General features: G+C 38.1%; 2 protein-coding genes across 3 annotated transcripts in view; both read left to right on the top strand.

The window, feature by feature from the left end:
* Positions 1-24: 24 nt before the first annotated feature.
* Positions 25-10,018, top strand: uhrf1 (ubiquitin-like with PHD and ring finger domains 1). Its single transcript, XM_026346270.1, has 17 exons — positions 25-149; positions 1,890-2,058; positions 2,289-2,555; positions 3,151-3,302; positions 4,085-4,300; positions 4,537-4,652; positions 4,796-4,982; positions 5,116-5,239; positions 5,324-5,431; positions 5,619-5,723; positions 5,921-6,027; positions 6,129-6,291; positions 6,580-6,717; positions 6,975-7,077; positions 7,211-7,359; positions 7,841-7,939; positions 8,232-10,018. Exons 2-17 carry the CDS (start codon positions 1,906-1,908, stop codon positions 8,376-8,378), a joined length of 2,334 nt encoding a protein of 777 aa, XP_026202055.1. The 5' UTR covers positions 25-149; positions 1,890-1,905; the 3' UTR covers positions 8,379-10,018.
* Positions 10,019-10,548: 530 nt separating this feature from the next.
* The window catches only part of kdm4b (lysine (K)-specific demethylase 4B), a 35,916-nt gene continuing 30,544 nt past the window's right edge, over positions 10,549-15,920 (top strand). For both annotated transcript variants that reach the window (XM_026345773.1, XM_026345772.1), the window contains exons 1-3: positions 10,549-10,668; positions 14,127-14,525; positions 15,131-15,306. In XM_026345773.1, coding sequence (XP_026201558.1) covers positions 14,151-14,525; positions 15,131-15,306 — 551 coding nt within the window. In that variant the 5' untranslated portion in view covers positions 10,549-10,668; positions 14,127-14,150. The remainder of the gene's footprint in view (positions 10,669-14,126; positions 14,526-15,130; positions 15,307-15,920) is intronic.

The raw sequence follows: 15,920 nt of genomic DNA, 5'->3' as shown, positions 1-15,920 counted from the left end.
ATATCAAAGTCTTGAAGAATAACTCATTGATCAATCTCCAACAAGGCTCTGAGTTGGTCGTACAAACCCTGTGAAGAACTAACTTAGGGAAAACCTGCGCCTTATTCCTTAAACGTCAATTTCCTGTTTTCATTTGGACGAACAAACAGGTAAATCAGTTTTTTTACTCATGCTCCAGTAACTTTTATATTTGTACTCATTGATACCTTTGCCCAGTAGCTAGCTTACTAATGTTAGCTAACTTCACAAAGTCAAGCCTCGTTTCTGTTTGGTTTGCTAAACCTAATTGCCTGGATATAAAATAAAAAAAAAAATAAATCACAATCCTTGGTCACCGGTACAATTTTTGTGTCGTTGACTATAACCTCATTTCTTTTTGCTAACATGCCAGTTGAAATCTCTCTAACAATAAGTTGTAACGTGGTTTACTGTAAGCAATTATGGGTGGGTGATGAACTGGACGACAGCGAGCTGTTATTGTGTTGTTTGTTTTGTAGTATAGTGACATAATGTGCAACACATAGTGACATTTCAAATGGCTTTGGGGTTTCACTGCTTTCTGTGAAGCAAAACAAGTACACTAACCTTTTAACAGGCTGCTTATTTTCCTGCTTTCCGCATTGCCTTGGGATGAGTTAGCTCGTGTTTTTGTCTGCATTTGGATAAAATGAATGGTGTTTGTGAAATAACGCATCATGGGTAAGAGGAAGTGGTTTGTTTTTGATGTTTTTGGTTTTATTTCGACTAAGCCGTCCTCAGCTGAGAGCGCATCAGTAAAAGAGAAGGGGCCCGCCGAGCCGAGAACAAAGCACAGTTTATGAAGGCATATGATCGATCAACTATAGTAATAATATACTTTAAAGTATATTTAAGGTAGAATTTCGTTGCTTTTATCGTAAAGGGGCGAAGGCACATTGTTTGCTAGCGCTCCCTCGCGTCCGGATATGCTTGCTTTTAAAAGAACTGGGAGTGGCCTGCAACTCAGTTTCCCGCACTGTATTTAAATCAGCTTGTTCCCTCCCTTTCTGATTTCTCTCTTGAAGTGACAGCAGCACAAGACACTGACCAAGGTGTAAAATTCACATATTTCAGCTGCTGACATTTTATTCATTGTCTTAAGTTAAGTGAATGTTGTTGCATACACATAAGTAATGCAACGAAAGTAATGTTTATTTTTTTCTAACTTGCTGACACATGCAGCTATAATATTAATTGTAAGTGAATTGTGACCCGGACACATTAATGATTATAATAATAATAATAATAATTTAATATCATGCAAAGCAGCAACTCTTCATATTTATTTTTCTATTACAAGGCAGTTGATGTCGTTAATGGCTCACATGAGTTTTACAGTAAAGTAAAACTAACAGTGCAACAGTAAATACATGTAAAAACATAAATTTAAAATAAAATGATAATCGCACAATTCCTCATTTTCTCACTGTATTTCTAAAAACTTGACTACATTGCAAATGTCATGTTACACTGTGTGAGCCTTATGGGCATCTGGATATTGTATACATGTAACAGATTTTAGTTTGAATCTTAATCAAGGACAAAAATGTGTGCAATTGGAGAATAATTTAATTGAAAACAAACTGATTTTCACAAATGTATTGCTTAAAATGTATTGATGTATTGCAGAAAATGATGAAAACAAATTATTGATACTTAGCATCTTTTTAGACAAAGCTCTTATGAAAAATGTTGAATTATTCTTCATCACATAATTACGTTTATAGAAATGCTTTCTCTACTACATTGTTATAAAAATGTCTGCTGGAGTTCTAACTGAGATTTAATAGCAGTTATAATAGCAGTTGCCATACCTAGTTAAATAACTGTAATGACTGTTCTGGCTTTAATGGGTCATTGTTCGACTGTAGACACAGGGCAGCTGCAATGTGGATTCAAGTGCGCACAATGGATGGGAAGGAAACCCACCGGGTGGATTCCTTGTCCAAACTTACCAAGGTGGATGAACTGCGTGTCAAAATCATGGAGCTCTTCAATGTGGAGCCAGAGAGACAGAGGCTGTTCTATCGTGGCAAGCAGGTGAGGCAGCATGATTTAATGATGTCCACTTATACTGTATCCCAAGGAGTTCAAACCAAGAAGGTTTTGTTGGCTTAACCAAAAAATCTATACAAATTTTTATATGTATGGGAATTTAAATGTCATATGACAGACAATATGTAACTATTGTAATAAAAAAATAAACTACTGAACAAACAAAAATGAGAAATGCTACTTTTTTTATCATGTTACATATTTTTGTTTATTAGATGGAGAATGGCCATACCATATTCGACTACAATGTGGGCCTAAATGACATAGTGCAGCTGCTTGTTAGGCAAAAGATGGCTCCTGTTGATGTCGTCAAAAGTAAAGACAAAGAAGCTGAGCTGTCTGACTCAGATTCTGGCTGTGGCTCAACCCAGAGTGAGTCTGACAAGAGCTCAACTCATGGCGAGATGGAGGGTCAGACTGCTGGCACCTCTGCCCAGACTAACACCCCTGAGCTGATTGATCCGGGATTTGGATTTTACAAGGTACGTTTCAAAGGTAGCCAGGGTTAAATTGTTCATTATATCTAGCAGTTACATGTTGCTTTTCCTTTGTGGCAACGGGGGAGAATGAATGATCACTTTGATTAATAAACAGTATGGTTTTAATGTACCTAAAGATGTCTTTTAAAAGATAGTACTGCTGAATTTGTAGCGATCTTAGTCTGTATTTGCCAATCAGTGCTTTTTTTTTTTTTTTTGGTGCATGATCATAACAATGTCGTCTTAGTGAATTCACTAGTTTGGCAGCTTTGATTATATAACTAACTAACATAACTGAGAGGGTTGTTTATGTCAAACGCATGAATTTACCAATGTAGGTGATTTTTATGGTGGGGGTGTAGTGGCTGGGTTGGATTTAACTGTTCACACAACTTCACAAACATTGTGTAATGTGTTTTCTGTGCATGTAATGGTGAATACCTGACGAGACTTGAGGGGAAACGGAAGACTCATGTTGCAATAAACGGATAACATTCACAGAGCACATTATGACATTTGTTTAGTTTTCGTGAAGCAAATACAACATTTACAGTGTCTCTGAAGATCTTTCTAACTTCCTATTTTCTGTTTTCTAAAGATCAATGAACTAGTGGATGCAAGGGACTTGAACATGGGCGCCTGGTTTGAGGCCCAGATTGTAAACGTTACTAAGACAACAAAGACCCCTAAAGAGGAGGCAGCGGAGGCACATCCAGAGGAGGAAATACTGTACCATGTTAAATATGAAGAGTAAGAATTATTTTTCATATCATTGTGCTTTCTGATTTACAGTCAGTTACATTACAACTGTTAAACAAATTAATACAAAACTACCGTAATAGTGGAAATGGTACAATATTGAGAAGTCAATTTTTACATTAGGATATGAAAGCCTGACTAATCTGCTTTGTCATATTAGCTTGCTGCCTGGACAGCTATGGTCAAATACAAAGTTTTCTAGCTATAGTACTGATTTTGCTCTGTAAGATGGGTCAGTTGCAGTAAACCATTTTTTTTTCCTGTGAAATACTTTGCTAAATAAGAAATGTAATGTACTGTGCAAATTTACATCCCGAAACCACTGCCCAACAGCAGTTCGACAACATAAGTTGTTGGCTGAATTTATGCTGCTGTAAAAACTGTAACTTCCGAATGGTATACCACAACTTTAAATTAAGAGGCTTGAGTGCTTTCTAGACAGGGCAATTGCATTGCTATAGGGGGGAAAAAGTGACTGAGGTTAAAACTTCTGCGTAGCCCTAACAGATAAAGCACCGAGTATTCTGATGTATCTCTTTTTCCTTCCTGAAAGGCAATCTTGTTTATGAATTTGCAAGTGTGTTTGTGTTGATGGAAACTTTAAACTGAGTGGTGTAGTTTAAACGTGCTACAAAAGCTGTTGGTGTTCACCGTTAAGACTTTTTTTTTTCTTTATATTTTGGCTATGCTCCCAGCAGTCTGTAGGAAGCACTGTGGTGATGTGTGGCTTGTTTCCGAATGGCAAACTGATGTGGTGTAACATTTATTGTCAGTTACGCAGAAAATGGGGTGATTCAGTTGCTGGCCAAGGATGTCCGTCCACGGGCCCGTACAGTATACCAGTGGCACCAGCTCGAGCCAGGAATGGTTGTCATGGTCAACTACAACCCAGACGACCCAAAGGAACGTGGCTATTGGTACGACGCCGAGATCCAGAGGAAAAGGGAGACTCGCACCCTACGAGAGATCTATGCCAAGATTATTCTTGGGTAAGGGCACTGTTGGTTGTATGGTGAAATTACAACACTGTGTGGGGTGAATAACCACAAGTCTAACATCTGCTAACATAGTTGTGGTGGCAGGTGAGCATTTTTATCTGTCTTTTGGTTTCATATGAACCAGTAGCAGGTGGTGCTCCGGCTGTGGTCTGAAATAAAATTATGTGCTGATAAACTTTTACAATTTAGGGTATATTGATTTAAATATTTTTTTCTTTTGTTTGCAGTGATGCTGGTGACTCTCTTAATGATTGCCGGATCAAGTTCTTGACTGAAATCTACAAAATAGAGGAGCCTGGGTCTCTGTCTGACAACCCAGCTGGATCTGACAGTCCGTTAAAAAGTGGGTTTTAGAATGACAATAAGTTGTAAAGCTATGTATTTGAAACTTTGGAAATATGAGTTCTTACTGAACAGATATATCTGTTGTGGAAAGTGCTATATGAATTTTAGTATTTCATATAATGAAATGTCTGTATTTTCCAGGGTCAAATGGACCTGAGTGCAAGCATTGTAAGGATGATCCCAAAAAAAATTGTCACTGGTGTAACTGCCACATCTGCGGCATCAAGCAGGATCCTGACAAACAGCTGCTGTGCGATGAATGTGACATGGCTTATCACACCTACTGCCTGAACCCCCCACTCACCTCCATCCCTGAAGACGAGGACTGGTCAGTAAACGACACACTTTCCAACATATTAAGATTTCCTGGACATTTATATCTTTCATGCAGCTCCTCTGGGTCATGTTTAGAGATGTTCTGGGTTTCAATGCATGCCTTGACCTTTAAACACATGTTACAGGTATTGCCCAGGTTGCCGTAATGATTCAAGTGAGGTTGTGTTGGCTGGAGAGAAGCTGAAGGAGAGCAAGAAAAAGGCAAAGATGGCTTCTGCTAGCTCCTCTAGCCAGAGAGACTGGGGAAAGGTGAGAAATAAGCCCGCTGTCTATGTGTTGCTAAGCGTAACAGTAATGTCTACAGGCAAACATTTTACTCTCCTTCCTCTGCAGGGAATGGCCTGTGTTGGTAGAACCAAACAGTGCACCATCGTCCCATCTAATCACTACGGCCCAATCCCTGGTGTCCCTGTCGGATCCTTGTGGAAGTTCAGAGTACAGGTGAGTTTATCGACGGGAGAATTAATTAAGTAATTCTATTCTATAGAAATATTTGCAACACAGTGTTTAAAGTACAGAGTTCTTATACTCATGTGACATGGATCTTATTTGCAATTATTGACAAATCGTGGTCATGTGGTCCAGTGTTCTACCCTGCAGTAATGTTTTAATTCTTTGGCTTCTTCAGGTGAGTGAGTCTGGAGTTCACAGGCCTCATGTTGCTGGAATTCACGGCAGAAGCAATGATGGGGCCTACTCTCTGGTCCTAGCAGGAGGCTATGAGGATGATGTGGTATGCTATGTTTTTGTTATTTTTTTTTTTATTTATTTTTTTTTTGTACTTCTTTTCTTCTTTTCTTAAACATGTTGATTTAAATAAATATAATTATGTTGTTTTGTTTAAATGTAGCTATTGCACTGTAAAAAGAAAATTACTTTCTGTTGGCTGTTGCCAAATAAATCTTATATGTAATGTATCTTGCATTTTAGGATGATGGTAATGAGTTCACTTACACTGGCTCTGGAGGGCGAGATTTGTCTGGAAATAAGAGAACTGCTGAACAATCATGTGATCAGACATTGACCCACATGAATCGGTAAGAAACTCAAGGACACAGCATATTGTAACTGCCTTAAATCAACATCATATCTGAGTTTTATTTAGCATATTTAAATAATTTCTCTTGGTTCTCACTAGGGCATTGGCTCTTAACTGCAATGTCCCTGTCAATGACAAAAATGGAGCAGAGGCCAAGAACTGGAAAGAAGGCAAACCGGTTAGAGTTGTGCGCAGTTGCAAAGGTCGCAAGCACAGTAAATACTGCCCTGAAGAAGGAAACAGATATGATGGTATATACAAGGTATGCAGAACACTGGACAGATTTTTGTACATTTTGTATTTTTTATATTATACTAGGGAGGGAGACGATCCAAAATGCAATGAAACAAACTACTGAACTATAAAATTAAGAATGTGTTGGTTGGCCACTGTTAACTAATTGGAATTCAATTGGAAAGATCTGCTAAAAAACAATGGAACGGAGCCTTGTATGAATTGAAATGCTAGAAAGACAACATTACATATTAATTTGAATAAATTCAAGCATTTGTTTTTAGTTTTACTTTACCATGTCCTTGACTTCCTTCAGGTGGTGAAGTATTGGCCAGACAAAGGAAAGTCAGGCTTTTTGGTTTGGCGGTATTTGCTAAAGCGTGATGATGATGAGCCAGCACCATGGACCAGAGATGGCAAGGAACGCATCAAGAAGCTTGGTCTCACCATGCAGGTAGAAATTACTAGACTACATCATACTAAGAAGATTTTTGTAATCTATCTGTAGTTTTTGTTGTCCTATCAGTCAACAATACATCATTTAGGTTTTAGTACAAAACTATGTTATACAGCATCTGTGTTGCTATGCTAAAGCATGTTGATGCCCACATTGTATGTTACTTGGTAGATCTTTTACATTTAATAACTTTTAAAATCTATTAACCTGCTAATATTAAGGTAACTGATCAAATTGACTCAATCTTGTTCCAGTATCCTGCTGGCTATCAGAAAGAGAAGGAAAACAAAAGTGAAGTGGAGGAAGAAGCAGCAACACCCAGCAAGGCAAAGAGGAAGAGAAAATCTCAAGGCAGTGGTAAGTATGTTGCTGGAATGAGTGATCATACAGTGGGTGCAGGGGGCAGTTTAATGTTTTGTCTGTTTTGAAATCCATACAAAAACTGGCCACCCCTTACTAAATGGAAATTGTGTTTCTTGCTTTCTGTCAGAATCCTCAAAGACCTCACCAGGCAAGACTCCTAAGAAAATCAAGGTGGAAATGTACAAGCTTTCTCAAGAGCAGAAAACCCTCGTCAAGAATGACAAGCAAAACAAGAAACTCTGGGATGAAGCCATGGGGTCACTGTCACTTGGGCCGGTGAGGATGACTGTTTATAATTGAAGTAAACTGATTATGTTTGTCTTGCATGCGGGTTGGTTAATCAAGTGTCAAGTTAGAAACTGTGACACTAAAGTAATAATATATAACAAATACTCAATGTCACTGTGATTTCAAGAGAAAAAGTTAAAAAAGTCAAGTTCACCTTACAGTAAAATAGTTGTACCTATTTTGTCCTAGTGATAAGAAAAAAATCACAGCAGTTCTCTTGCATACAAAGTTCTGAAAACACGACTGTGTTTGCACTGTGAACCTTATCAGCACTGGCATTTTCTATTGGAAACTTTCTGTTCTAGTTAGCGTCAGATATTTGATGGACAGATGAGCTTCTTGGTGTAATGTTCTTCAAATGAGAGCTGATGCGCTTAGTGAATCTTTAATAACATAGCTACTGGCCCTTAAGTGTCAATCATAGAACAGATTTTATGCATTTTCAAATGTTTAATATTTGCTTCTGCAGAAATTCTTAAACAAGGTTGAAGAAGTTTTCCTCTGCATTTGCTGTCAAGAAGTCGTCTATCAGCCTATCACCACAGAGTGCCAACACAATGTCTGCAGGGTAAGAAGCTGCCAATAGCCAGAATTTTGGTATTCCAAATTTTTTATGTAAACAATGTAAAGCTCCTTCAGCCAGTGAACCAAGGGTTCACATACTTTTTCCACTAGCAATATGAGGTTTTTTGCAGTTCTTCCTATAAGAAGACGTAAAGGAGCAGAATTTCTTTTGTGTTCTTATTTTAGGCACATTACATATTTTCTTTTCTTGTCACTGTAAATAGATGACCTTTCACCTTGAAGTGTTTAATTAAGATGAGCTCTTGAGAATTGAATGCTGTTTGTTTTTATTCCAGGAGTGTCTTCAGCGGTCTTTCAAAGCTGAGGTGTACACCTGCCCGGCCTGTAGGCATGACCTGGGCAAAAACTACTCCATGACAGTCAACAAATCTCTGCAAGACATTCTTAATCAGTTTTTCCCAGGGTACAGCAATGGGCGATGATCATTGGTTGTGCTGCTCAGCCCTCGAAAGCATAAACTGTAAGGGGAAATTTTCAGTCGAGGCAATAAAGAATCAGTTTGTCTTAATATATTTTTATGATTTATAAAAACTGCAATTTTTTGTGGACAGTGCTACCAGTTTCACCTTGGATCTGCCATGATGTGTAGTTACTGATAAATTTAAAATTCCTTTAACTGCCAATACCATTAGTCCGTTCATACCATCAGTGGTGATTTATTACTTTTTATTTTCTGTTCCATTAACTAATTCTAACATTATTCACGATGTATAATTGTTCCCTTTAACTAAATCCCTCCATATCTAGCACTCCTTACGAGAACATTAAGTCAGAAGTGATTAAGCCGTTTACCCCGCTTGTTTGGAGATTTTCTTTATTTTGTTTTTTTATAACCCTACAAGACTTACTGGAACCTGAATCAACTGTTTGACTATGATTGTTAATCATTTTGGTGCAGTTTTTTCAGGCTGATAATGCAGTCAGGATTTTATTTTATTCTTTGGTTTGCATTCATGTCTGACCCAGAAGGCTCTGTCATATACAGCTACTGTACTGACTATTTTTAGTTTCAAATCTTATGCCAGTTTGTCTCAAAAGCTTTGCTGCGATACTTATTAAGAAATCCGTTGACAAACCATCAGGTTAATGTCCTGACCGACTCCAAATGTGACAGTTTTGATTGTCCTGGCATGATCAAGTGATAGAAATTGCACCAACATAGTTGACAAAGCCCTTTTGAGAGAAGAGGCTCTCTGCTCACTAAATGTAGGAGACCTCACTCAATTACTGACATTACATTTTTGCTCTTCAGCAGTTTGAGAAAGTGTCTTGTCAGGGAACGGTGTCATCAGACGTGGTTGGATTCTCTAACTTGTATATTAATTCCCTGAATATTTCATATAGTAATTTTATATTTGTATATGAAGTTGGTTTAAAGTTTCTATGAATTTGGTAAAACCTTTAAAGCAAAACCTGTTGGAATCTTAAGGCCATGTTATTCTGGGGCGTAGATTTGGATTTCTCCTGTTTTTAAAAACAGGTTCACTTCGATAAAGTCCAAAGAAAGAGAACTGCTTAACCAAGAGTGTAATGTAGAACTCCCATGTATCTAGCTCTTTAGATGTTGTCCCAGATATTTAAACCTAATTGAGTCTAGAAACTTTTTTTTTTTTTTTTCTTTTTCTAAAATTAAAAAGTGTACTTTATCTGTGTAATATCTATTCTTGTCATCTGTGGTGGTGTTAAGATTTTTGTCTCCTGTGGACACTGGTTACCTGACCTTTTTTTTGTTTTTGTTTTTTTTGTTTTGTTTTTTAACCGGAAAGTCTTGCATTAAGTTGAAATGGACCTCACAGCTCTTAAAATTTGAAATTGAATTAACTCGTTATCTGAATTTATTTACCAGTTTTCTATTGAATTTTGTCTTTATGAATGAAGTGTGGTGTTGAGGTTCTACAGTGTGCGACAATGTTCATTCACATACCAGCAGCTTCATTAGAGACAAAGATTTAGACTTTTCCATAGACTGGGAAACGTGTATATTTTCTAAAATTGTATAATTTTTAGTAATTTGTAGTTTTGATATGTAGTTTTAGCAATGTTTGCACACGTTTGTGCAAAAGAAAATTGTCAATACATTTTCAGTGTTATTCAATAAAAAGTGAAAATGATGCTTTTGGTTATATTTGAAAATTCTTGAACATTTGTTTTTCTCAGATTTAATTTTAAAGGAGTTGAACTAAGTCATGCAGTTATTATTATTTTTTTGTATCCATCTAAGACTTTTTAGTACATTAAGACTCAAACTGGTCAACAAGTTTGTGTCACAGAACGTAAGTTTCAGACGATCACTTAATAACATACAGGCATTATGACAATACAGGTTTTAAAAACTCTTTCTGTATCTTGAGGGAATATTATTTTTATTATAGCCAGCAGAGCGTCTTCACTGTACGCAGCGGTGTGTACGTGCGGGGCGTGCACGTCTGTTAAACATGAGCGTGAGGACACGAGTAGTAGCGAGCATCTGTTTGTTATTGGTTGACTCGTGTGTCTATAACAGAATAAACCAATCACATTGTCGGCTTTCTCGTCAAGAATTCTAGTTTCCTCGTCACTCGACCAATCGCAAGCCTTACTTCATGTGGTGGGCGTGTACCTTAATAGCTCCAGCTAGCTAATACTAGACGAAAATCGATCCAGGGAATTTAATTAAAACGAAACCAGATCCATTGAGCATAACAGGAAGAGGACGATACTAAACTGCAGGAGGTAATATTTCCCAAACGGGGTTCAACTTATTCACGCACAAAGGCTGTAATCTCTTTTATTCGTGGACCTGTGATGTCCGTCGTCGCGGTGTTTTGTTTTTTTTCTAAATGCAGATATGGAAGTAGCTAGCATGGGGCTAGCCACCGTTAGCTAAGAATACAGTAACGTTAGGACACGATGAAGTGCAACTAGCTCTGTGTTAAATATTACTCTAATTCTTGGTTTTGCAAGTACAACTTGATTGCATTGAACGTTTGTGTAAGTTACCCATTTTAAAGCTCCTCAGCTACGGCTTCTGTTCGCTGTCATCTTAGGGAAAATGCTATCAGTTAATGTTAGTTGTGCAGAGCTATCGTCACCCTTAGCAGCTGCAGCCTGCAATAACTAGTTAGTCCCCAGGCATCAGGCTGCGTCGTTTCACTCTCAGCAAGCCAGATACACGAAGTAACTATCAGTCTAACAAATGCATATTAATATCCAGGTTCTTTTCGGAGACAGCTTGGTGCAGTATTGAAACAAGTTTCAGGCCCTGCTGGAGTTAAATGGTCTGTGTAGCTAGGCCTCTTTTTGTTGTGGTTAGACAGCTGGGGGTCATGTGGCCTTCCATGCACCGAATGGGTCAGTCCCAGTCAGAAAGTGGATCGGTTACTATAATTAAGTTATATTCTTAATTGAACTAGCGTTACGATTATTAGTTGTTGCAGAGAAACATGCTCTAATCTGTTATTGGAATAATACTCCTCTGTTTTCATACAGCTGCTTTACATCTGCCTTTGCAGTTTTAGGCTCACAAGCGTGTTTCCTAGTCTACGAGCTGCTTGTGCTTGATGCAAATCACTTGTTGAAGCACAATCACCATTTGGCTTGAGGTGTAGTAGAAACCACAGGTTTACACTCTGAGTGATTTTTCAAGGCTGTGGGTGGCAGCTGTGTTTGAAATTGTGACTGGGAAGCTGCATACAATGTTTGGAGGATTCAGAAATGCTTTTATTGTACAGGTTTATTTTGTTTATGGTAAAAACAGCATTTGGTATTATACACACCATGCAGGTATAATTGCATTTATATATCATTTGTCTAGCTATGATATGTTGTTGTTACATGTAGGGAAGGTTAGTAGGGTAAAAATGTCAATTTGTTTGTATGGCACCTGTATCGCTCTTCAAACAGATAAGGTCTCGTCAGTTGTTTGTGTGAAACAAACATTTTTTCTCACCTGCATGTTTTGAACATGGGGAAAAATAAAAAAAAAATTACAGAATTTTGATCCAGAATTAATGTACAACATTACAGGCTTTGCTGAAAATACGCAACTTTGTTCTCATGCAAAACTTTTAAGTAAACTAACACTATAAATTATGCTTTTATTCAGTAGCAAAATATTAGAATATTTCAATTATAAAAGGATTTTCAATATAGAAAAGAAGTCAAATTTTTAAAGAGCAATATTTATTAATGCATCCATGGGTGCTTTGATACCAGGCTTCAGCTCATCTGTATTTTAGGTTGTGTGTTTCTTATTGTCCTCTTGACAATATCCCATAGATTCTCTATGAGGTTGAGGTCAGGCAAGTTGGCTGTGGGCAAGGGCTGGGACAGTTCATCAGTATCTCCATGCTTCCATCTGTTGATGAGCCTTGAGAAGTGCTCTAAAATCTTCTGGTAGACAGCTGCATTAACTTCGGAGTTGATAAATCACACCAGCACGTCACTGATTGTGGCAACTTTACATTCGACTTCAAGCAGTTTGGATTCTGTGCCCCTCTTCCTACATACTCTGTGACCAAAATTTACTCTCATCTTAAAAAAAGACCACTGAAGAACAGTCCAATTGTTTTTCTTCTTAGCCCAGATTTGATGCTTCTCACGTTGTCTTTGGTTCAGCAGTGGCTTTATGCTAGGACTGTAACAGTTGTAGTGCTTTTTCTGGAGACATCTGTGCGTTGTGGTTCTTGCACTGACTCCAGCTTCACCCCACTTCACCCCTGTGAAGCTCTCCCAAGTTCTTGAATCAATTTTGGTTGACTGTTTTCTTAAGGTGGTCATCCCTTTTGCTTGTGCACGTTTCCCTACTGCACTTTTTCCTTCCAGCCAACTTCCCATTAATATGCTTTGATACGACACTCTGCGAACAGCCACATAATCAAAATCAAAACAAGGGCTTGAAATAATTACTTGATGTATCATCAAATATAGAATATAGTTTATACAGTTACATTTTTTAACTATGATAAATTCATATTTTTTTGAGATGCTCAATTATACAAAAATAAAACCAATTGGTCTCCACAGTTCCCCCACAACACTTAGGAAGTGTGAGGAAAATGTGATGCAACAGAAAGGTAAACATGCTCCTCTCCCACCTTTTTGGAAATGTTTTGCTGGCATTAAATTCAAAATTAGTTTCTATTTTTAAAAACATTTTAGCTTTAGTATTTGATATTTTGCACTGTGTGCAGCTTTTAAATTATTATGTTTTAATTTTTGGTGGCAGATTTGATCCTCCTGAGTACAGATGACACCAATCTTGTACAGATCTGTGGACAGGTGATCCTTTACAGCCTCTGCTCTTTGCTGGAAATTGTTACTTGAATTTCTTAACTATTGCAAAGGTGTTCTTTTGGATCTTTAATCTTAGATTTTATTTTCTTAAATGTGTGGTCTGCACTGTATTTTAGATCATTGCTATTTTTGAAAAATACCTCTTCTGCCAATCTTCTTCAGACTATAAGTTATCTTTTGATTCAGGATGCGGGTTTTCTTAAAGTTGCATTCGTAGTTCCATCTATTTATGTCATCCCGTCTACACCTTTTGCACTCAGCCCAGTTTCAGCATGCACCAGTAGTCACTTTCTACTATTATGATAATCCAGGCCAGGTCCACAACAAACATGCTGTAAACATTTGATGCTGAAAACAATTAATGTGCTGCCAGTATTAGTCTGGTTTCTTCTTGTGTTTTGTGGAAAAATGTAATTGCAGTTTTGTGCTGTAAGCTATGTTTTTTTTCTTTGTTTTTTTTTTTATTTTGGCCAGTTGGAAGTTGACTAATGTGCAATTTATTTTTCAATATCTGATCAGTTGCTGAAACACCAGCTAGCATAGAAAATCCCTGTGCTGATTCAGGAGCATTTACCCATCTGTGTTTTATAAGAATGCTAAAATAGTGAAGTCTGTGTGGTCTAAGCCTTAGAGAGGATGGCCTGTGTCTGATGTTGGTTATCGCAGCGTTTTTAAATTAGAATTTTTATAAGAGTGAGTGTATTTGTTTTATTATTATTTTTGTTTATGCAGTTATCAGTCTAACTGAGAATCGTGGGTCCATTTATATTTGTTGTAGTAATCAGAGGTAAACTGATCAGTTACTTGTATCAGCCTCTAATTGAAGTTTACAAAAATGCTTGAAAGAAGTTGAAATATACTAAGTAATCCCTTATTTCCATTGCTCTCCCCTTCAGGTTTACCTGCAACCGTTTAACCAAATGGCTACGGACAAGCCCATAAACTTGGTGCCTGCACCACCAGACCCTGCGCCAGCCTCACGTCCTGCTCTCAGCTCAACTGCTACCCAAGACCAGATTCCCAGTCAGGAACCAACAATAACTGAAACTCCTGACGCAGCAGTAACTTCAGAACATGATGTTGCTTCAACTCTCATCCTTTCTCAACCTGCAAACATAGCACCAGGACTTGCTCCAGGTTCTGAGGTTCCCCCGGCCCCTGTGCCACCAGTCAGCGCCAAGAACCCCAGCTGCAAAATCATGACCTTCCGGCCGACCATGGAGGAGTTCAAAGACTTCGCCAAATACATTGCCTACATGGAAAGTCAGGGGGCTCATCGTGCTGGTCTAGCAAAGGTGAGAAGAACACATACACAGAGTAGTATAATGTACATTCTCTCACATGCACTCAAACATTTGATGTATGCCCTATTGCTAAGATTTTAGCAGATGGCCGGAGAAAGTCAGAGTAACCTCCAGGCCATCTGACTTGGACATCTGCAAGTTTGACATTTGGGGTTTCAGTGCATGTCTGAATATATTGGATTTTGACTTCATGCCTCTCTGTTTGCACTAAATGTGCAAGAAAGTTCGTTTGTTAGTGTCTTTAATACTGTTCCAAGTTACTGCCAGTGCATTATTTATTACTTGAATAATAAATAGCAGTTTATTATGTTTTTCTATGTGTTAATGTGTTATACAAAGTCAGGAATGCAGAGTTTAAACCAAGGATGATGTCATTGAGCTCTACAGTTAATTATTTAGCAATCTGCTTAGGTAGGTATCATAGGCCAATATGCAAAGTTAGGTGCTCCATTTGTTCTTTGTCAAATGAGATGTGTCCATGCCCATATAAATACGTAAATGCTTTGTTAAATGCAAACCATTTACTAGTTTTAATTTAAGTCATTTTCAATATTATCATAGAGTTTGAAAGGATAACCATCTGCTCCCTTCACCAGGTGATTCCCCCAGAGGGCTGGAAACCGCGGAAGTCTTACGACACCATTGAAGACATGGTGATTCCAGCTCCCATCATGCAGGTGGTGACTGGTCAATCGGGTCTGTTCACTCAGTACAACATACAGAAAAAGTCCATGACTGTGGGTGATTACCGCAAGCTGGCCAACAGTAAGAAGTAAGTTGAATTCCAGTGCAAGTGGGCTTGAAGATTGTAGGCATGAGCCTTTCCTGTACTGTCGCCATTCTGTATTAGGTATAAAGCCCGAATTGAGAAGCCAATGAGCTAACACATTACCCTACCCGTATCAGTTTGACATCTGTGTAAAAACAGAGTTTGGGTGTGACTTTTTAATGACTGACCAAAGATTGATTGTCCTGAGAGACTCTCCCACATGTGTTGGAGGAAAAACAGAAAGCCCCTCAAAGGATAACTACAACATGGAAGCAGATGGACAGCGGGAAACGAAGATGAATGGTAGTCAGCTGCTTTTCTGATAGCCTAGCCTACAGATTCATGTTATGACGCTGAACCTGACCCAGACCTTGTTAAAGACAATGAAAACTTCTACAACTCTAAAAACAGCAGTCAACAAAAGTTTGTTTTTGGCTTGAGATATAAGGAGCAACACCAGTTCATAATACTATTTTACAAAGCGGCCAGTTATGATGGTTTCAATACATTGAATGTCATAATCATAAAAATATTTGAAAGACCAATCTGGATTGGCCTTTGGTCGGGACCGTATGAGGCCTTGTGATGAGGGTTTTTCCTCTCTAGTGCTTATAAGA

This window comes from Anabas testudineus, chromosome 4, assembly GCF_900324465.2.
Source record: "Anabas testudineus chromosome 4, fAnaTes1.2, whole genome shotgun sequence".
Classification (NCBI taxonomy): Eukaryota; Metazoa; Chordata; class Actinopteri; order Anabantiformes; family Anabantidae; genus Anabas; species Anabas testudineus.
This window is presented reverse-complemented; position numbering and strand designations above follow the sequence as displayed.